The sequence below is a fragment of the Rhinopithecus roxellana genome, chromosome 15 (genome assembly GCF_007565055.1).
Source record: "Rhinopithecus roxellana isolate Shanxi Qingling chromosome 15, ASM756505v1, whole genome shotgun sequence".
Lineage (NCBI taxonomy): Eukaryota > Metazoa > Chordata > Mammalia > Primates > Cercopithecidae > Rhinopithecus > Rhinopithecus roxellana.
The window spans coordinates 19,355,760-19,379,758 of NC_044563.1; the positions used below are offsets into that span (position 1 = coordinate 19,355,760).

The 23,999-nt window shown below is 37.8% G+C and overlaps 2 protein-coding genes across 2 annotated transcripts; one reads left to right on the forward strand and one right to left on the reverse strand.

Annotated features, from left to right (window-relative positions):
- Window positions 1–17,542: 17,542 nt before the first annotated feature.
- On the reverse strand, window positions 17,543–18,476 carry LOC104670779 (olfactory receptor 4C11). The gene is given in 2 exon segments (XM_010374118.2): window positions 17,543–17,854; window positions 17,856–18,476. Coding segments are annotated over 2 exon segments (933 nt in total).
- Window positions 18,477–20,490: 2,014 nt separating this feature from the next.
- Window positions 20,491–22,300, forward strand: LOC104670783 (olfactory receptor 4P4). Its single transcript, XM_010374123.1, is given in 3 exon segments — window positions 20,491–20,566; window positions 21,467–21,623; window positions 21,625–22,300. Coding segments are annotated over 3 exon segments (909 nt in total).
- Window positions 22,301–23,999: the final 1,699 nt, after the last annotated feature.

Genomic DNA, 23,999 nt, shown 5'->3' on the forward strand with positions numbered 1-23,999 from the left:
TAACTAATTTTTATTAAGCACTTTCTGTGAATAAAGTCCTGACCTAAGCACTCACTTTATGTTTTATATGTATTGGAAGCAGTGAATTTCTTTTTTTAGCATTTTATCTGACAGATAAAATTACATATATTTATCATGTAAAACATGATGTTTTAAAATATGTATACATTCTGGAATTGAGGCGGATCAGCAGGACTTGCTTTCCGAGCACCAGTCACAACCCTGCTGGTCAAAGCAGGATGCAGTAAAGAAACTGACTGATACCAGCTAAAACCAAGATGGCAATGAAAGTGACTTCTAGTCGCTCTCATTGCTCATTATACTCTAACTATAATGCACTGGCATTGTTAAAAGACACTCCCAACAGTGCCCTGACAATTTATAAATGCCATGGCAATGCCCAGAAGTTACCTTATATGGTTTAAAATAGGAGGAACCCTAGGTTCTGGAAACTCTCCATCCTCTTTTCCAGAAAATTTGTGAATAACCACCTACTACTTATGATAGTTAAGGAGTAGCTATAAATATAGCTAGCCAGCAAGCAACGAACACTACTCTGCCTATGAAAAACCTTGCTCTGTCTACGGAACAGCCATTTTCTTGTCCTTTGTTGCTCTAATAAATTTACTTTCAGTTTGTTCTGAATTCTTTCTGGCACAAAGCCAAGACACTTCCCAGGCTGAGCCACAGTTTGGGGGTTCATCTGCATCATCTTTCCTGGTGACTACAAAGGGACCAATAACATGAAGGGACTAACAAGCTGAAGGGATCTGAGGGAGACATTTACCTGAACCCCAAATTAAGACCAACTGGCACCATTTGGCCTTCATGGATGGGACAGTGTCCCCTTTGTTCACCCTCCTATTCGGACGATTGTTTCTATTCAGGCCTTGTTTGTTTGTTATTTTGAGAGGTCCCCCATTGCACTCTGGATTTTTTTACATTCCCTCTAGGACTGTGGGTTAGAGTCCCACCCTACGGGCAGTCTTGGTCTTTGTCATACCACCATTTTCAGCGACCTCCTCTAGTCCCTCTTTTTCCTGAACCAAAATGCTTTCTTCCCTTTTGGTGGAATTGAGACTATGAGAATCCTGTCACCCTATTTTTTGGGGGTGGGGGTTAAAAAAACCAAGAATTTCATTGGCACAAATTACTGGTTTCTATCCCATATTTTCTCAACTATCATTTTTTATTTTTTATTTTCTACTTTAAGTTCTGAGATACATGTACAGAACGTGCAGGTTTGTTACATAGGTATACATGTGCCATGGTGGTTTGCTGCACCTGTCAACCCATCATCTAGGTTTAAAGCCCCACATGCATTAGGTATTTTTCCTAATGCTCTCCCTCCCCTTTCCCCCCCCCCCCCAGCAGGCCCCGGTCTGTGATGTTCCCCTACCTGTGTCTCTGTGTTCTCATCGTTCAGCTCCCACTTATGAGTGAGAACATGAGGTGTTTGGTTGTCCATTCCTGTGTTAGTTCGCTGAGAATGATGGTTTCCAGCTTCATTCATGCAAAGGAGATGAACTCATTCTTTTTTGCTGTCACCCTATTTTCACCTGTCCTTCTATACTTTGCTTATTACAACACATCTTTTCTTGTATTCCATTTGCCAGTGGACGCAGTCATCACTGTACTGCCCACTCATATCTCATAATTCACTTTCATCACACCCTGCTAACTGTACTTACACCCTCTTTGCAGGAACTGGTGACAACTTCCCCACTGACCTTTCTTGAGAAAAAAAGGTGAGAATTTAAAAGGGAAAATAACTGGGCTCTCACTAAACTTAGAAAAACTTTTGTAGAGATCCTCATTAGACACAGGGACGATGGTGAGCATCTCGAAAAACTCACCACTAGGGTGCCTTTTAGGCAACTGGAACAAATGCATATTAGACAGCTTCAAGAGAAAGACATTCATTTCCTACTGCAATACCATTTGGGTCCAATACAAATTGGAAGACCAAGAAATATGCCTAAAAATGGTTCTTTACATTATAATACTATTTTACAGTTGGACTTATTCTGTGAAAAGGAAGGAAAATGGACAGAGGCCCCTTATGTACAGGTGTTTACGGCCCTTAAACAGAACCCTCACTTAAGGGAGAGCTGTAGGATGTGTCTGGCTCATGTTACTTCCAGATACCAAGAAGCTGCTCTTCCTAGATGATACCCTCCTAGATGCTCTCCCTAGGAGGCCCACATGCCCCCTGGAGCCTCCTCAGTTCCCTGATTCTGAGGGGAGTGCCACTAGTTCTCCAGTGCAGGATTTCACCTAAGGTCATCAGACATCCCTCCTCCTTAGCCAATTAGGCCCAACCTATACCCCCTGCTGCTTGAGGAAATAAGCCCAACCAGTACCACCAGGAGTGAGGCCCCATATCAGCCCCTAAAATTGAACCTGTGTCCATTGCAAGAGGTAGCTGACAGATATAGGGGAACAATCAGAGTACATGTGCCTCTTTTTGTGTCTGATTGGACTTTATGCAAGGAGAAATTTGGCCCATTTTTGGAGGATGCAGGGAAGTTTATAGAGGAGTTTGTTAAGTTGACCATATACTTTGACTTAACTTGACAAGACTTGCAAATATTATTGTCCACCTGCTGTACCATAAGACAGAAACAAAGGATTCTGGGTACTGCCCATGAATATGCAGATGGAGCAACTGCTTGAAACAAAAGCCATGCCATTTATCATGTGGAGGAAGATGCAGTTCCAGACCTGGACCTCAGTGGGATTGCCAGAGGGGTTCCCAAGATTTCAAATGCAGAAATCACATGGTAACTTATTTAATAGAAGGTATGGAAAAGTGTATGGTTAAGCCAGTTATGACGAGGTTACAGAAGTAACTCGGGGGAAAGAAGAACATTCTGCTGTTTCAGGACAGTATGGCTGAGGCACTCAGGAAATATACTAATGCAGACCAGACTCCTGGGAAGGGCAAGCTCTCCTAAGTATGCATTTTATTACTTGATCTGCCCTTGACTTAGGAGGAAACTACAAAAGGCAGAGATGGGACCTCAAACACCCAAGAGGCAACTCTTAAACATGGCCTTTGGAGTTGACAGCAATAGGGATAAGGCAGAGGAGGTGAAGAAAATCCAAAGAAATAGCCAAAAAGCACAATTGTTAGTGGCTGTCTTAAACTCTGTGCCACCTCAGGGTTACCCATTCTGAGAAAGTGTCATGAAATCAGCCTCTGGAATGTCCAGGTGAGAGTCCCTGACTTGCTGTCCCCTGGGCCAGTGTGTTTTCTGTAAGCAAGAGGGCCATTGCGAAAGGGACTTCCTCAGGCTCTGGAAAAAGCCTCGGCCACCCACACTCATAAAGGCTGAGAGAACAGAGGATTGAAGGGGCCCGAAGTCCTCCATGGTTTCCACTGGACATGTTGCCATCTCCACAGAGGAGCCTTGGCTAATTCCTGATTTGGTAGGTAAGAAGACTGAGTTCTTATTGGGTAAGAGTTCTGACCCATTTCTCAGGGCCAGTGTCTTCTTGCTCTTATACCATAACAGAGATTAATATCCAAGAATTAGGAGATTCACCCACTGCCTTGGTTACAATGTGTGAGACCATAGGTTTTAAACCTGAGTGCCCTAGGTCTGTACTGGGAAGAGACTTACATTCCCAATTACAGGCCACAGTTCAATTTGAGGAGCTTTATGATAAGGCAATAGGCCACGAAGGGCTCTAAATGCATACCTTAATACAGACAGATAAATAAAAGACCTCCCTTCCACTGCATATTACTTCTCAAGTAGACTCCTCTGGGAAATAGAAGTTGCTGGTAGAGCTGCTGATGTACCCTCAGTCCAGGTTACCTTGAAGCCCAGTGTTGGTTACCCATGGAAGAAGCAATATCCATGAGACCTGAAGCACAATCGGTCATACAACCCCGATAGCAAAATTTCTGAAGTATGGACTACTGCAACCCTGGCAGTCCCCATGTAACACCCCCATCCTGTCTGTAAAGAAAGAAAATGGGGAATACAGATTTAACACCCGAGGACAGTTAATGAGGTAGTAGTCCCTGTCTACCCAATAGTTCCTAACCCTTACACAATATTGACCCAAGTCTCTGAAGATGCTAATTGGTTCACAGTGTTAGATTTAAATGTGCTTTCTTTTACATACCTTTACACCCAGACCTCCCAGTATATTTTTGCTTTTGAATGGACTGATCCCGACCTTCATGCTACATCTCAGTTTACCTGGACTGTCTGTCCTCCAAGTTCTTAGGGACAGTCTCATCTCTTTGGGAATGCATTGACAAAATAATTAAGGGAATTATAGTTAAAGAATGGATCCATTTTACAATATGTAGATGACCTATTAATTTCCAGCCCTACTAGGGGATACTCTGATAAAAATACAATTCAGGTCCTTAATTTTGGGAGAAAACAAGGGTATTGTGTATCCCCCCACCCCAAGCACCAGGCCTATATTTCTGTTCAAAATGTTAAACACTTGAGATACATGTTCCCTCCTGAGACAAGGACTCTAGCCCAGATACAAAAAGTGACCATCCTGGCACTTCAGCCCCTTCAGAGTAAGAAATAGTTAAGAACCTTTGTGGGAATAACTGGATTAGGCTGGATTTGGATTCCTGAGTTGGGGCTCATAGCAAAACCACTCTATGAAGGTCTAAAAGGGAATGATCATGAGCCTTTGAACTGGGATGGAACCTGCCAACAGGCATTTCTAGCCTTAAAAGAAAAGATGGGAACAGCCCCTGCTTTGGGACTCTCAAACCTAGAAAAACCTTTCACCCTCTATATGGCTGAAAAACAAGGGACAACTTTGGGTGTTCTAACTCCAAGGCTCAGGAATAATCCTAGACGAGTGGCTTCTCTAAACAGCTAGAACAGGTGGTAGCTGGATGGCCAGGATTCTTGCAAGCTATGGCCACCATCACTCTATTGGTAGAAACAGTCAGTAAATTTACCTTGGAGCACCATTTAGATGTTGTGACCTCCCCATCAAGTACAGGAGGTTCTAGAAGCAAAAGGACATCAATGGCTAATAGGAGGCCAGTTACTTAAATATCAGGCCCTTCTGCTTGACATCCCCAGATGTTACCTTTAAGGTATGTTAAGTTTTAAACCCTGCTACCCTGTTCCCAGACTCCACATCCCAAGAAACAGATCCCCATTCATCCACTCGTAAGTGAACACCATGAAACAGACCTACTCTAGCAGGTCTGACCTTAAAGATGAGCCCCTGATAGCTTTGATGCTTTGTGGTCTACAGACAGGAGTAGCTTTATTCATAAAGGACTAGTAAAGAAGGCAGGTAATGCTATAGTTAACCAAGAAGAAGTTACTAAGGCCAAAGCTTTACCGCCCCAGGCTTCTGCTCAAAAAGTGGAATTAATTGCTCTAATAAGGACCCTTCAACTGGGAAAAGAGTCAATATATTTACTCATTCTAAATATGGGTTCCTGATGCTCCATGTTCATGCTGCCTTGTAGAAAGAAAGAGGACTAGTAACATCTAAGGGGTCCCCCATGAAACATCACTGAGATCTTAGAACTTTTAGATACTGTCCAACACCCAAAAGAAATAGCAGTTATTCATTGCAGGGGACACAAAAAGGGAGACATATCTATTATTGGAGGAAATGCTCTGGCAGACAGAGCAGGCAAGGCCACTGCTACAAGAAGATCAGGGTCCACTGGCCACTGCACTAATGCCTATACTCCACCCACGTCAGCAGAATCATACTATACACCCGAGGAAATGAAATGAACAGAAAGAAAGGCTTACAAAAAGAGTCCCTCGTGGTAGCTGCTAGAAAGCAGTAAACTTTCTCCCCAAGGCTGAGCAATGGAAAATCATTAAGCATTTCCGTAACTCCTTACATTTGGGATGGAATTCTCTCTTCAAATTGGTTTCTCAAATATTCTTGGAGAAGGGACTGTTCCAGACTGAAAAAGGGGTCACCAGGGCCTGTGAACTCTGTGCCCATAATAACCCAGGAAGCCACCTACTCAAACCTTTATAACATCAAGGAACATACCCTGGGGAAGACTGGCAAATAGATTTCCCTCAGACTGCCTTACAGAGTACTACAATATTCGCTAGTACTTACAGCCATTTTCACCAGGTGGATAGAAACTTTTCCCGCAAGGACGGAAAAAGTATCGGAAGGGTCCAAATTCTTACTTAAAGAATTTCATCCCAAGGTTCGAATTACTAAAAAGCTTGCAAAGTGCTAATGGACCCTCCTTCATAGGTAAGGTGACCCCGCAGGCTTCCTCAGTCTTGGGCATTGGGCATTACCTGTTGTCGTCGTTCCTCCTGGAGGCTTCAATCCTCTGGTAAGGTAGAAAGAGCCAACCATGTTTTTAAAAGGACATTAGCAAAACTCTGTTGGGACACCTGGGAGGCCTGAGTTTTTCCCCAATCCATAGCCCTCTTGTGCATAAGGAGGGCTCCAAGAGGAACCCTAAAACTTAGTCCATTTGAAATAACCTATGGAAGGCCCTTTTTAACTTCAGATTTCCTGTTTGATGAGGAGACACTTAGAACGCTCACTCATATGATCAACTTAGGCCAGTTTCGAAAGGGCTTTCAAGAATATGGAAATAAAGCATTTCCCTTTCCCACAAAGAAAAAGAATAAGTCCCCTCTTTAATCCGGGACTTAGTCTTACTGAAAACCTGGAAAGAAGGGAGGCTTCCCCAAGGATCTACTACAACCAAACTAAAAAGCCCCTATCAGGTGTTGTTAAATACCCGTGCTGCTGTGAAACTTCAGGGAGTCACTAGTTGGGTACAGCTGTGTAGGATTCAACTTCTTTTCTCACGAGTCCCTGCAGGTGTGAGAGAAGAACACCACCTACACGTGTGGACCCTGAGAAGATTTAAAGCTGTTGTTTCACAATCACACAGATAAGTAGCATGACAAGGAAAAGTATGTGCAGTCATAAACCACACCTGTTGTTCTTATGTTAACAATTCAGAGTTAGTTGAACTGCAAGCTCAAGGCCTTCCACCCTTCTGCAACGCTTTAAAATTAAGGAGGAGTGTATAATCTCTGAGGGGAAAATGAGGTCGATCAGCAGGACTTGTGTTCCAAGCACCAGTCATAACCCAGCCATGACGCACAGCTGGTCAAAGCCCCAATTTTGGGGTTTGCCTGCATCAGAATGGTTAAATCAAGCGAATTAACATAGGCATTACCTCACATAGTTATCCTTTTTGTGGTGAAAACACTTAAAATCTACCCTCTTAGCATTTTTTAAGAATACAAGATATCATTATCTACTATAGTCACCATGCTGTACAACAGATCTCTTGAACTTATTCCTCCCATCTAACTGAAATTTTGTATCCTTTGACCCACACCATGAAGGCAGCGATTTGTGACCTTAAGTTATTTCTGTGCTTACCTGATTAAGCTTCAAAGCACAGAATTTACCTCTGTCTAAAATATTTCATTATTTGAACATAAGTGTGACCCTACTCACAGTAAACTGTCAGTACCAACAAAACAATGATATTGTATTTATAATTATGATGGCTATTTTTAATTTATTTGAGTGTTTATTATGTGCAAAGTACTTTATATTCTTTATTTGTTAATAATTCTCACTGCCGCTCAATAAACATGATAACCTTGATATTCCCATTTCATAAATTAAGAAACTAAGAGACAGAAAGTTTAATTATAGTGTTCAAGGTTAAGTAGCTAAAATTTGGCTTAGATAAAATTCTGGTCTAAGCCTGTCCAACCCAACCCCCTCATGCTTTGCCAAATGCTATTCTACTTCCACATAATATAAATAAACAAGTTAGTGGTCTTAAATGTCTTATATTTACATTGAAATTGTCTTCTTGAAACTCTTTGGCCTTCTTTTTTTAAATAAATTTTATTGCATATATCACTTTTTGAACTAATTTGCAAGGTGAACTAGTTTTCAAAGACAGATCAGGCTGAAAATGTTGTGTCTGCAAAGAACCAGCTAGTGACTTGTCAGTAATTCATAACTCCAAAATATTTTGCTTCACACATATCAGGGAACTTCTTTGAAACTGACTGTCTTTTTCTCCACCTGCACCTACTTTGTACATGAAGGAACAGCCCATAACTTATACAGTGCTACTTTCCTCTGATAAATAACAAAAGAAAAAAATAGCAAATATTTTTATATGAGTATGCATTCATTTTGATGTTGTTCATTAAAACAAAATTCCACTTGAGGGGGAGGGGTTCAAGAGAAGTGAAAAAAAAATGATTTTTTAAAGTTGCTTGCCAGTGGCCATATAACAATCAGCTGCAAAATAAAAAATCTCAAACACAGGTCTTCTCTTTTTACTCAACCAGTATATTTTCCACACTACTTAAAATTCAGAGGATTACATTATTTCTAACCTTTATTCTTGTTACCCTTTTCTCACCAGCAAGGAATGAAACTTATTTATCAGGCTCCTATCACCTGCCCAACACTCATCTTCATACACATTTTCCTCTTACAAGGGCATGACCTAAAGAATAAAATGTCCATTTATAGTTGAGGAAACTAAGCATCAGATAAGTTTATTTGCCTATGATGACTTGTAAGCTGAACAAATAAATAATTTAGCCCTAAAGTGTAGTTTCCACCTTTTAGGTTGGCAGAGGCTTAACCAAGGGTATAGATTAAGCTGAAGTTATGACAAAAAAGCAATAATTGAGAAGTGAAGAGGTCTTGGAAGTAATGTGATGGGAGGGGGTCATGGGGATCAGTGAAAAGACTGGCCTTGAATAGGAGGATAAGTCAGAATAATTGTCGGTGTAAGTAAGGGCACAGGGAATTCATGTGAGTTCATGTCCTTTGTAGGGACACGGGTGCAGCTGGAAACCATCATTCTCAGCAAACCTTCTCAAGAACAGAAAATCAAACACCACATGTTCTCACTCATAGGTGGGAATTGAACAATGAGATCACTTGGACATGGGAAGGGGAACATCACACACTGGGGGCCTATTATGGGGAGGGGGAAGGGAAGAGGGATGACATTGAGAGTTATAACCGATGTAAATGACGAGTTGATGGGTGCTGATGAGTTGATGGGTGCAGCACATCAACATGCACACTGTATGCATATGTAACAAACCTGCACGTTGTGCACATGTACTCTAGAACTTAAAGTATAATTTAAAAAAAAAAAGAAGAAAAAAAAGAAAATGCAGAAATCACCCGTCTTCTGTGTAGCTCATGCTGGGAGCTGGAGGCTTGAGCTGTTCCTATTCGGCCATCTTGGGCGCGCCCGTCATATGTATCCCACTTATCTTATTTGTCTTTGGTTGCCTGTGCTTTTGTTGTTGTATCTATGAAATCATTGTCAAGACCAATGTGATGAATCTTTTCCCGTGTTTTTCCTTTTTCTTTTTTTCCTACTAAAAGTTTTACAGTTCTAGGTCTTTGTCTTTAAATCTCTAATTAAATTTGAATTGATTTTTAAACTATGCTGTACAATGAGTCTGTTTTCGTCATTTGGCTTATGGATATCCAGTTTTCCCAGTATCATTGTTTAAGTGACTATCTTTTCCTTAGAGTGTATTTTTGTCATTCTTGTTGAAGATGAGTCGACCACATCTGCCTGGATTTATTTGCAGAGTCTCTATTCTGTTCCATTGGACTATATGTCTGGATTTATGCTAGGGTCATACTGCTAAAATTAGTATAAGTTTTGTAAAATATTTTGAAGTCAAGAACTGTGGTATCTGCAGCTTTGTTCTTTCTATAGATTGTTCTCATTATTCTGGGTTCTTACGAGGTCTGCATGGATTTTAGAATATTTTCGTTCATTTCTGTATAAAAAGCCACTGAAATTTTGATAGGGATTGGATTGAATCTGTTGATCCCTTTGTTGTATGAACTATTAACAATGTCATGTCTTCCAATCTATGAACATAGGGTAGCTTTTCATTTATTTGTGTCTTCTTTAATTTTGTTCATCTATAATTTGTAGCTTTATAGCACAAGTCTTTCATCTCCTTGGTTAAGTTTATATCTACAAATTTTATTCTTGGCTTAGAATGGTGGTGCATTCCTGTAATCCTAGCACTTTGGGAGACTGAGGCGGGGTGATCCTTTAACCTCAGGAGTTTGAGGCAAGGCTAGGCAATGTAGTGAGACCTTGTTTCTACAAAAAAAAAAAAAAAAAAAAAAAAAAAGGCTGGGTAGGGGGTGCATGCCAGTAGTCCCAGCTATTTGGGAGGCTGAGGCTGGAGCATGGCTTGAATCCAGGAGATTGAGGTGGCCATGAGCCATGATTGCACCACTGCACTCCAGTCTAGGCAACAGAGTGACACCTGTCTTACAAAAATAAAATAAAATAAAATAAAATAAAATAAAATAAAATAAAATAAAATAAAATAATTTTATTACTTTTGATGCTATCCTAAATGGGATTGTTTTCTTAATGTCCTTTTCAGTGACACTGTCATTAGTGTATAGAAATTCAACTAATTTTTGTATATTGATTTGTGTTCTGCAACTTTGCTGTATTTTTTGAGATCTAACATGCTTGTATTTGTTTTTGTATTTTGTTATGTCATCTTTAAACAGGGATAATTGTGCTTCTTCTTTCCCATTTGCATGTCTTTTATTTCTTTATCTTGCTTAATTGCTCTGGCTAGTACTTTCAGTACTAATTTAAATATAGAAATAAATTTTGAGAATGGACATTCTTGTCTTGTTTCAATGGATCTGGTCATTTTAAAATATGAGGTACTGTTATTTTATGTCAGACTCTCTCCTTTCAGAACATTTAATAATTGATTTTTAAAATTATTTTCAATTAGTTTTTTCGATATTCAGTATTATCGAAATTATTTATCTTTATTTTTATTTTTTGAGACAGGGCTGGGGTCTAGGTTGGAGTGCAGTGGTGCTATCATAGCTCACTGCAGCCTCGAACTCCTGGACTCAGTGATATTTCTGCCTCATCCTACAGAGTAGCTGGGACTACAGGTATGAGTCACCACACCTGGCGAACAATTTCTTTACGTATTTATATGCTCTGCTGTTTGGTGCAGATATAGTTAATTGTTACATCTCTTGGTGAATTCATCCTTTGATCATTATATTAATAGAATTATCTTCTTTGTGTCTTTTCACAGTTTTTGACTAAAAGTTTATTTTGAGATGTAAATATAGCTACCTCTGCTTTCTTTTGTTTTCCATTTGCATGGAATATTTTCTTCTATTCCTTCACTTTTAATCTATGTGTGTTCTTACTAGTAAAATGAGCCTCTTATAGGAAGCATATAGTTGTATCTTGTTTTTTAATCCAATCAGTTGCTGTAAATGTTTTTACTGGAGAATATAACTCATTTATATTTAAGGTAATTATCAATAGGTAAGAACTTACTACTGCCATTTATAATTTGTTTTCTGGTTTTTTTTTTCAGATTTTTTGATTCTTTCTCTCTTGTCTTCTTTTGTAGTTTGAAGGTTTTATGTGGTGGTGTGCTTTGAATTCTTTCTTTTCATGTTATGTGCAAATAATTCAGGTTTTTGTTTTGTGGTTACGATGGGGCTTACATAAAATATCTTACCCTTATAACAGGATACTTTGAGCTGATAACAACTTGCCGCCTTTCATTGCATACAAAAACTCTATACTTTCATCCCATTCACCTTTTATTATTTTGATGTCAACATTTACATTTGTTTTTGTAATTTTTATGCCTTACCAATTTATTGTAGCTACAGTTGTTTTCAATAGTTTTGTCTTTTAAACCTCAATTAGGGATAACATTTCTTTACACACTAACCTTACAGTATTAGAGAATTCTGAGTATGAATTACTTATGCCATTGACATTTTTTTAGTTTCATATGTGTCATGTTATTAATGATCAGTCTTACAGTAATTCCTCTGAAGACCTCCTGGTGATGAACTTCCTTAACTTTTCTTTCTCTGGGAAAGTTTTTATTTCTCCTTTTGTTTCTGAAGAACAACTTTGCCAGGTAAAGTATTCTTATTTGACAGTTTGTTTGTTTTCAGCACGTTGAATATATAATCCCAATTTCTTCTTGCCTAAAGAGTTTCTGCTGAAAAATATTCTGAAAGCTGTATTTGGGTTTCTTTGAATGTGGATTTTAAATTTTTTTTAAAATTCTTGCTGTTTTCAGTATTCTTTGTCTTTGATAATTTGCTGATGATTGTCTTGGTGAATTCCTCTCAGTTGAATTTGATTGGTGACCTCTAATCTTCTTGCACCTGGATGATGTTGGTTTTCCCCAGATTTGCAAAGTTTTAGCTATTATTTTCTTGAATACGTTTTCTGGATCTTTTGCTCTCTTTTCTTCGTAAACTTCTTAAAATATAAATGATAGTTTGTCAGATGATGTCCCATGATTCCAGTAGGCCTTCTTTTTTGTTTTTCATTCTTTTTCTTTTGCTCTTCTAATTGGATAGTTTCAGATGTCTTATCTTTGAGCTCACTGATTTTTTTCTTTTTTTTTTCAAGATTGCTTTTGTAGGTTTCTATTGAATTTTTAAATGTAGTTATTCTTTATCTCTAAGATTTTGATTTTCCTTTTAAATTGTTTCTATTTCTTTGTAAAATCTTTCATTTTATTCATTGTTTTCCAAATTTTATTTAATTTTGTATTTATGTTTTCTTAAAGTTCTCTGAACTTCTTTAAAAGGATTATTTTGAATTCTTTTGTCAGTTGTTTCACAGATCTCCACTTCTTCTGAGTCTATTATTGGAGCTTTATTAGTTCCTTTTGTGGTGTCATGTTTACCTGACTTTTCATAATCTTTGTGTCCTTAGATTGATGCCAGTGCATTTGAGAAGATAACCACCTCTTCTTGCTTTTGAAGCTGTTCTTTGGCGGTGATAAACCTTTATCATTTGTCTAGTCTGGGTTCTGGATGAGCTGGCTGGTAGCAACTCCAGACAGGCTGACCCTGGTGTTGGGTTATCTAGTGGTGCTGGATAATGTTTTGTGTTCTGAGATTAAATGATACTGATGGCTATGCTCCATGGACTGATGAGATCACTCTGACACCAAGCGGAGCTGCTGGTTGGCACTACAAACTTCTCTGATTAGGCAAGGTGACAGGTTGTCTTTCCTAGATGCACCATGGTTGTTTGGAATCTGTAGTTTTGCAGAGCTGTGTGCTGGAATCTGAAACTGGGTGAGGTCGATGGGCTTGCTGCTAGGCCACACAAGTATGGCAGGGCCTAAGATTATGCTTGATATGTTTTGACTTGGGCTTGACTCTCAGCCTGGGGTAGTCTTAAGCAGAGTACTGACGCTTGGTCAAGTCATGATGCAGCTGCTGGGGCTGAATGGGGGCAGACGCTCCCTCCGTGGATAACACTGACTTGCAGTTGGCTCCTGGGCTGAGGAAGATGTGAAAATGTGGCTTTCCTCAGTTCTTTGGTCCAAAAGGCTTTCTCAGACTCACTCTCGAGGTCTGGGATATTCGTGATAGTATTTTTTTGCCTCTGGATAGTTGCTGGTTGAATTTCTGTCATCGTCAGGGGAGTAAAAATGGGGAACTCCTATTATGCCATGATGCTAACATTACTTTCTGTGATCAACCTCTTTGTCTTTTTATTCTAACATTTTATTTACAATGTGTCTTTATGGCAATCTTTTTAGGTTCAATCTATTTGGAAAACTTTAAGCTTCTTCAATGTCAATTTTCATTTCCTTTACTATGCAATGTATAAGAGTTTCTGTTGTCCTCCATCCTTGTCAACATGTGGTGGTGTTATTATTTTGAATTTTGGCCATTCTAACAGGGGTGTAGTTGTATCTCATTGTTTTAATTTGCAATTCCTTAATAACATATAGTGTTGAGCATATTTTTATGTGCTTATTTACCCATGTAGATTCCCCACTAATTTTGCTTTGTTTTTACAACCCTGCCTCTCAATGGTGTCTTCTAAAAGTGTGTGTACAAAGCATGGTAGAAAATAGATGGGAAGGCAAGGGAAAAGAAGATTAAAGAGGAAGGAAAATTTCACTAAGTATTCAGTAGTCCAATCAGTTAACCAAAATTGTTCTTGTGGGACCTCAATATAAATAGATTTTCAATAATCTGTCTCTTTCACCTTGTGTCAGCATTCAGGTGAAATGAAGAATAGAGAAGGCAGCAGAAGAGTGAAAAGTAGAATACACTATTCCAGGTTATGTGCTATTAACTATGTGTAAATGATAATCTAGAGTTTGTTCACCTCTTATCTCTCCTATTTTAAACCTTAGTTACATGCCAGACACCAACTTAAATTGATGTCCCTTTGCCCTACTTTATGATTATCTCTTATATGCTCATATCAGAAGGATGCTCCTCTCTTTCCTTTACATATGGACTATTTAAAGTTGATGATGCCAATGTGCAGATATGGGAACGTGTTCCATAAAGACTCCCTCTTTTTATTTTTAAGTGATACCAATACATTTAAAATTCTCTTAGGTTTTTATTTAATCCTATTAAAACAAAACTTGACTGTGCTATTTTCAGTTAAACTTCATTTCCAATTATAAATTACATTATTTGAAAACAAAAGAAAAACATTGTTAATAAATATGGATGGTTTCTATTAATTAAAAAGTAGATTTAAATTAATTTTTTGAAAAATCTATTTTATTATGAAAGCTCATATTAAATTTGTTTTCTTAAGTTCTTTATGAATATTATTTTCTTTAATTCTGATGACAAGCCAATAAAATAGAAACTATTTTAACTTTTGATTTACAGATAAAAATTAGGTCTAAGATTTCACATATTTTTCTTAAAGTTACAAAGCTTTAAATTGGCAAAGCCAGGATTTGGATTTATGCAGTGTGACTCTAGGGTGCATACTACTCTAATCATCGTATTCCACCACCCATCTTAAAGTTAAAAAAATTGCAGTTCATAATCACTGCATCAACTTCCTAATACTTTTTATATTTTTGGCCATTTGAAAAGATGTTTGAATTAAGATTTTTTACTAACACAGGAGACATATAGAACTGAGTTAAAACCTTAATGCTGTTACTTCTTAGCAAGACAATCTCAAGGTACTAATTTGTTCAGTTCTCTAAACTTTAGATTTTTCACCTCAAAATTTAATTTTTCAATATAAATAACAAACTTCGTATTATTTTAGTGAGACACAAGTATAATAAAAACAAAGAGTTTGGACACATTTAGACACTGCTTGTTCCTGAAATGAAGAGATAATCAGAATGCACACTTTTTCTTTTAGGTCAATCACTTTTGAGGGAGGATGGTCACTCCAAAATCACCCATTGAATGGATATGGTGTTGAAGAACTTTTAAAATATTTTATCTTTATTTTCCATTTTGATTTGACTAATAGTACTTCTACAATACACAAAACATTTCAATATTCTTCCTCTATATAGCTTCTCCTTATTCTATTTTCCAATCCTTATTTTTTATTTATATTTTAATTTATCCTTTTTTTTTTTTCTGTGCCTGTGCTTACCCATATACCTTTTTTCTAAACTTTTAATGTTCAATTATTTATCTGCAATGCAAATCAACATTAAGGCCTTTATAGAGTATGTGTGTGCATATGTGTGTGCGTGTATGTATGTGTGTTGTTGTTGTGAAGGATATTAGATAAGTTAATAATGGAATTATTAAGTTTCCATTGTCTATTAAATATATGGCCTTCCTCGTGTATGACATGTCAACTTTGGGACACTAGTGTGAACACTGGAAACATTATATCACAGAAAACGAAGTGAAGTGAGCTCATAAAACACTCACGTTATTTAACTGAATTTATTTTATTTATTTATTTATTTTCTTGAGACAGTGTCTTGCTCTGTCACACAGGCTGGAGTGCAGTGGTGCGACCTCGGCTCACTGCAAGCTCCGCCTCCCAGGTTCACACCATTCTCCTGTCTTAGCGGGGACTACAGACGCCCGCTACCACGTCCGGCTAATTTTTTATTTTATTTTTTGTAATTTTGGTAGAGACGGGATTTCACCATGTTAGCCAGGATGGTCTTGACCTCCTGACCTTGTGATCCACCCACCTCGGCCTCCCAAAGTGCTGGGATTACAAGCGTGAGCCACAGCGCCCGGCCAATTGAATTTATTTTAAATTTAGCTTTGACAGGAGAACATAATTTCAATGGGTAATATTTTTCATTAAATAATGATAAATAAGGTTAAAAATGAAGTGGAATCTGGTAAGTTATTAAAGATGTGGTACACTTTATTACACTGAAATAGATGAATATTAAAAGTCCATAATGGCCAGACGCGGTGGCTCACGCCTGTAATCCCAGCACTTTAGGAGACGGAGGTGGGCAGATCACGAGGTCAGGAGATCGAGACCATCCTGGCTAACACGGTGAAACCCTGTCTCTACTAAAAATACAAAAAATTAGCTGGGCGTGGTGGTGGGTGCCTGTTGTCCCAGCTACTCGGGAGGCTGAGGCAGGAGAACGGCGTGAACCCGGGAGGTGGAGCTTGCAGTGAACCGAGATTGCGCCACTGCACTCTAGCCTGGGCAACAGAGCGAGACTCCGTCTCAAAAAAAAAAAAAAAAGTCCATAATATAAACATCTAAAGTGCAGTATTTTACCTGCTGTACTCACTCTGGGCATGAACATTCCATTGCCACTTCTAACCTGTGAATCTATGCAGCCCCAATTATTAGGACAGAATATATAAAGAGGTAACTTCCTATAGTAGTAGTAGTTTCTCCCTAAACCCACTAGAGACAAGTGTCGTGAGTGTTTTCTGAATTCCTATGATAATTTTATTTATTTCATTGACATCACCCAACTTTAAACACAATAGATCATACCATTTTTGGTTTCAACTGTGTTCTACCCTTCTGCACTTCAGGCTCAGGAAATATGTTGTACCTGCAGTATATTAGCCTCTGACTCAAAAATACAGAACTTTTTAAATACCAAGTAGTGATAAAATGTAAATGGACATCTTGATATACTGAGTTAGGTCCTTTGCCCTAGAAATGTTCAGGAGGAAGCTTGATACCTTATTGTAAATGCATTATGGAAGGATTTGATATTTCTTTGTGGGTGCTCACAAATTTGAACACTTGTGATTGTATAAATGTCTTTCTTTTTATTAAACCAGTGTAGACAGAGTTGTGATGTGTAGTTCACAATCAGCAATGGCAGAATTGAGCTGTTAGGAAAAGGAGGAGCCAAATTGAAGATTTCAGGGAGTTTATCAGTCTATGGTCAAAAGCACAGGAAAGAAGTAAGAAAATCAGATGCATTAGATTAGAATGCATAGAGATAGTCAGGTTTACACCTTAGAAAATGCATGGCTGGAAAGGAAGATAATCTGAAAAGGAAAGACTATTGGTCCGTAATCACCTGAATTAATCTATACTCTACCTAGTTCTGGCACAAAAGACAATGTCTTGGTAGTCGTAGCTCCTGTTAACTAGAAAACGTAGGAACCCACAAACTTAGATATGATGTATATTATTCCCACAACATTCAGGTACTTTCCTATTTGATATCTATACTTACTCAGTTAAATCATGATTTGACTGAATAAGTAATCAGGCCAGGCCCTCAATTTATCCTTTGTTTTCTGAAATAATTTTGCCATGCCATAACTTTCTCATGGCATTTTTCACTTCTGCATTTCTCAGTGTGTAGATGAGTGGATTGAGAAATGGTGTTCCAATAGTATAAAATACTGCCACTGTCTTATCCATGGGGAAAGTGGTTGGGGGGCGTGTATATATGAATATGCACGGGCCAAAGAATAAGATGACTACAATTATGTGAGAAGTGCAAGTGGAGAGAGCCTTTTTCCTCCCTTCTGCACTGTGGTTTCTCAGTGAATGCAAGATGACAATATATGAAATTATCAAAATCATGAAAGCCACTTGAGCAAACTGCCCCACTGTTAGACACGAACAGCAGGTTGATCATGTAAGTGTCCATGCAGGCAAGTTTCAACAAGGGCTGCAAATCACAGCAATAATGATCAATCAAATTGGGTCCACAGAAAGGCAATCTTAAGGCCAGGATCATCTGAGCCATAGAGTGTATAATAGACCCTATCCAGGCAAGAACAATCAGGATGATGCAGACCTGCCGGCTCATGATGGTTGGGTAACTCAAGGGCTTACAGATGGCCACATAGCGATCAACAGCCATGAGGATGAGGACAAAGATCTCCATGCAGCCAAATAAATGTAGCCCAAAGACTTGTGTCATGCACTCGTTGTAGGATATAATTTTCTTTGCAGAGAGAGCATCCACAATTAATCTAGGGGCTGTGGAAGTTGAAAAGCAGGAATCAGCAATGGACAAATAAAATAGGAAGAAGTACATGGGGCTTCCTAGTGTCCGGCTGGACTTGATGGTCACAAAAATGAGCGTATTCCCCACTACAGTTCCCATATAGAAAATTAAGAATATCACAAACACTATTTTCTGCCTCAAGGGATCCTGTGTTAATCCTAACAGTATGAATTCAGTCACACTGTGATTTTGCTGCATTGTTTCAGGTGATGTGAAGAAACCACAGATAGGAAATAGTTAATCTGCAAAGGAAAAAAGAAAAGGAAATAAATGTTCGATTTGGAGGTCAAATACATATTCTTAGCAATGAAATTGCAACTTTCCAATGGGTTATTATTGACAATTCTGTGTATTTTTGCTTAGCAAAATGGAATTCATAGTAACTATTCAATATATTTACCAAATTCCTTTTTTTTTTTTTTTTTTTTTTCTGGAGACAGAGTGTTGCTCTGTCCTCTAGGCCGGACTGCAGTGGCATGACACAATTACACATGAAAATAATACAATGAGAAATAGAAAAATCACTTAAAAACAAATGATTTTTCAAACAAAGTAAACATTAGTTTAGAGGATTGGTATGAGCAGGTATCTTTCTGAGCTGAATGTGTTTCTTTAGCTTATAGCCAGGAATAATAAATATTTTGTACTCTGTTGCAATAACAGAAGAAAATATACATGACTTACTTCAATAGGCTTTCACATTATTTGAATCTGATAGGACCATTATATTTACTTAGTAAATATACTGATCATTCTAATAATGATTATTTAAATACTTCAGAATACCTTCCTTAATAAAATTTACATGTATGTGGGCGAGCACTTGCACGCACACATGCACGCACACGTGCGCACACAGAGAATAAACATAAAATATTTGCAATGAACAAAATGTCAGTCATTCCAGCCCAACATGAGAATTATTTTAACCTCTTTCCTTAACTATCTTTATTTCCTTTTAATTTACCTCAAAAATGTTCTAATTCTTTTCAGCTCCAAATTCATCCTTTATTGTTCAACTTTGCACTGCTTTGTTACACTGTGTTGTCCAAAGTTAAATTCTTTCCTCTTTCATTATTTTTCTGGGTTCTTCAAAAATTTTTCTTAAGAGATAAGTAGATACTGAGGCTAAAATGAGGAAAAAAGTGGAAGAAAACTTGACATATATATCAGGACATTCTTTCAAATTTCAGTTTTACAGGTAAGCATCAGTGACTTAGAAAATGAGATCTATGTGCTCCAAGTCAGGACTGAAACTTTCAATAGAATTTTTAGTTTGTATGTTCTTGAGAATCCCATATCCTGACTGCAAGAAAGAGAAGTTAAATATATAAAGGGAATTAATATTTACTTGCATATATCAAATATTGAACAAATTGTTCCATATACCTTTTCACATATATATTCCACATGGTAACACAGTAAAATATTAAAAGGGAAGTGCCTATATGATAAAATACATTTACAATACATATGCCAGACAAAAGCACAACTTTTTCAAATGTAAATGGATTTCACAGATAAGTTTCTGAAAAACATGACACAAATGAACATTAGGAAAACAACCCATCTTAAAAGAGATTGTTCTCCTTATGATAAAGAGTATGCCTCTGGAAAGATGCTCAATTTCATTCACAGTTAAATGCATTCAAATTAAAATTCCAGTTAGATAATTTTCACCTATAAGGCTAATAAAGTAATCCTTTTGATGAATGTCTTAACAAATAGTCTTGACAAAGGTGTGGGACACAGTCAACCCTACAAACTTTTGGTGGAAATATAAGTGGGTGCAACCTTCTAGGGAGTGACTTCAGTATCTATAATATGACAACTGCATATAGATATTGATCCAGTTATTCCGTTTCCTATAGACACACTCATTCATAGAAAGAAGGACAATCATTTTGCCTTAGATGGTAGCAAGAGATAGGAAACAACTTTATGCCCATCGGAAGGGACATTAAAGAATCAAGGATGATATTTTTATGCAAACATTAATTAGAATGAAGCAGATACATATATCTGTGTGTTTATACACACGTGCACACACACAGAAAATGGTCCCTGACATATGGTGTAAATTGAAATGTAAGAGATTAATACTGCATGCTTAGAATCATAACATTTTCCTTAACATCAGTTACAGTATATACTACACACACCTCCATATTTAAATACATGAATTATAGTAGAAGAGTATGAAAAAACTATAATGACTCTGAGCGGGGAAATTGCATTCTTGGCATTAGAGATGGGAGAAAGACCTACTTTAAAAAATATTCACTTTGGTAATATTTGACAATGTGTCATAATAATGCTACATCAAAAATAACGCTTTAAAAGCTTTACCTTGGGAGATGGGTTGTTATTCACCTTGTGATGGCATATCACTGAGCCATCACAATTGCCTTCTGTTGTAGTCAGGAATTCTAGTGGTATTCTTAGGGCTACGTTAAGCTTCACAAATTTGAGTAAGTCAGATATAGCAGTAGTGTTGAAACTCAGTGCTCTGTAAATACAACATATGCAGACACACTGTCACTAACTGGAGATTCACTTCCTGTATTGAAGGTTTGTGAAAGCTCTTTAGCAAACAGAAATAAAAATTGTATTTGTCTTCTCTTAATTAAGTATTATAAAAAGACACACACACACACACACACACACATATCTCTAGAATAGATGAATAAGCAGGAATAAATAGATATAAATAGACATCATTACACATTTTTATAGTACTATATATTAGAATGAAGCAACAAAAGAGTATCTTTATCTGTTCACTGCTAAATTTCAGCATTTATAAAAAAGTAAGTTTTTGATAAATATCTGTTGAATGAATCAAAGAATTAAGAGAAATTCCTATAGATCCAAATCATTAATGTTTTATACTATTTTATACTTAGTTGCCATTAAGGAGAAGGAAGACAGCATCCTACCATGGGAGACATCATCACCTTCATGGAGCACTTCCTGGAACACCCCAGTAGATTTTATTTCTGTTTGTTTATTTATTCATTTTATTACTGCTCCTTGCAGAGCGGGGCTACCCTTAGGCAGTTTGTCCAGAGTAGCCTGTTTCTGTTTAATTATCTCCTACCCACGTCTACCAACAGCTCTTACCTCGCAGTGCCCATTTCCATCAAGATATGCTGTGCATGATTTTTATTCCCATCTTTTCACTTTAGATTGTAAAGCACTTCTAGAAAAGTCCATGAATTTCCCCACCTTCCACCAGTGCACCCAGCTCATTCACCAAATGTATTTCTTCCTCAATTACCTCTCACTCTCTGACCTTTGCTACACATCCACAGTGACCCCCAAATTAATGGCTGACTTATTGATAGACCATTTCTTATAATAACTGCATGATATAACTCTTTACCACCCATTTTTTTGGAGGCATAGAGATCTTCATTCTCACAGGGATGGCCTATGACCGCTATGTGGCCATCTGCAAGCCCCTGAACTACACCATCATCATGAGTAGGCAAAGGTGTAACACAATCGTCATAGTCTGTTGTACTGGAGGGTTTATACACTCTGCCAGTCAGTTTCTTCTCACCATCTTTGTACCGTTTTGTGGCCCAAATGAGATAGATCACTACTTCTGTGATGTGTATCCTTTGCTGAAATTGGCTTGTTCTAATATACACACGATAGGTCTCTTAGTCATTGCTAATTTGGGCTTAATTGCTTTGGTGACATTTGTTGTCTTGATGTTGTCTTACGTTTTTATATTGTATACCATCAGAACATATTCTGCAGAGAGCCTCAGCAAAGCTCTTTCCACTTGCAGTTCTCATGTAATGGTTGTAGTCCTGTTTTTTGCACCTGCATTATTCATTTACACTAGACTGGTCACAATGTTCTCAGAAGATAAAGTGTTTGCCCTTTTTTATACCATCATTGCTCCCATGTTCAACCCTCTCATCTACACTCTGAGAAACAGGGAGATGAAGAACACCATGAGGAAAGTGTGGTGTTGTCAAATACTCCTGAAAGGAAATTAACTTTTCTGAATTGTTTCTGCTTTTCATGCCATGGTTCCCTGAGACCACACTGATGAGTGAGAAAGATTCACTCTCATCATGCTCTTGTCCTTGCTGTTTGGCGGGAAAAGTGAGCAAACAGGAAGCATATCCCTTCTGGGATTTTATACTTCTGCATTGACGTCTCTTGAACCAATTGAACATTATTCTTATCCATACTCTCCTCCACCTTTCTTAATCATTACGATTGTGCTCATGTGATATGAAATAACCAGAAAATATCTTAAAAATGCAGATTACATGGCGTTGTGTTGAAAAAATAAAATAGATTATGCATTTTTCATGCATTAAACTGCGAAGAAAATGAATGAAATAGTACCTTCAACTTTTTACATTTGTACTGAAGTCTAAACAAAAAAATGCATATATTGCCTGTGTACAGCTCATGAACTTTTGCAGATTGAGCATGATTGTGTAATCAGCAACTGGATTCAGAGACAGAAGTATCAGCACATCAGAGGTCCTCCTTATTCCTCTTTATTATTAATACCTCCCAAAGTTGGGGAGTATGGCCATTTTCACGATATTGATTCTTCCTATCCATGAGCATGGTATGTTCTTCCATTTGTTTGTGTCCTCTTTTATTTCACTGAGCAGTGGTTTGTAGTTCTCCTTGAAGAGGTCCTTTACATCCCTTGTAAGCTGGATTCCTAGATATTTTATTCTCTTTGAAGCAATTGTGAATGGAAGTTCATTCCTGATTTGGCTCTCTGCTTGTCTGTTACTGGTGTATAAGAATGCTTGTGATTTTTGCACATTAATTTTGTATCCTGAGACTTTGCTGAAGTTGCTTATCAGCTTAAGGAGATTTTGGGCTGAGACGATGGGGTTTTCTAAATATACAATCATGTCATCTGCAAACAGGGACAATTTGACTTCTTCTTTTCCTAACTGGATACCCTTGATTTCTTTCTCTTGCCTGATTGCCCTAGCCAGAACTTCCAACACTATGTTGAATAGGAGTGGTGAGAGAGGGCATCCCTGTCTTGTGCCAGTTTTCAAAGGGAATTTTTCCAGTTTTTGCCCATTCAGTATGATATTAGCTGTGGGTTTGTCATAAATAGCTCTTATTATTTTGAGGTACGTTCCATCAATACCGAATTTATTGAGCGTTTTTAGCATGAAGGGCTGTTGAATTTTGTCCAAAGCCTTTTCTGCATCTATTGAGATAATCATGTGGTTCTTGTCTTTGGTTCTGTTTATATGCTGGATTACGTTTATTGATTTGCGAATGTTGAACCAGCCTTGCATCCCAGGGATGAAGCCCACTTGATCATGGTGGATAAGCTTTTTGATGTGCTGCTGAATCCGGTTTGCCAGTATTTTATTGAGAATTTTTGCATCAATGTTCATCAGGGATATTGGTCTAAAATTCTCGTTTTTTGATGTGTCTCTGCCAGGCTTTGGTATCAGGATGATGTTGGCCTCATAAAATGAGTTAGGGAGGATTCCCTCTTTTTCTATTGATTGGAATAGTTTCAGAAGGAATGGTACCAGCTCCTCCTTGTACCTCTGGTAGAATTCAGCTGTGAATCCATCTGGTCCTGGACTTTTTTTGGTGGGTAGGCTATTAATTGTTGCCTCAATTTCAGAGCCTGCTATTGGTCTATTCAGGGATTCAACTTCTTCCTGGTTTAGTCTTGGGAGAGTGTAAGTGTCCAGGAATTTA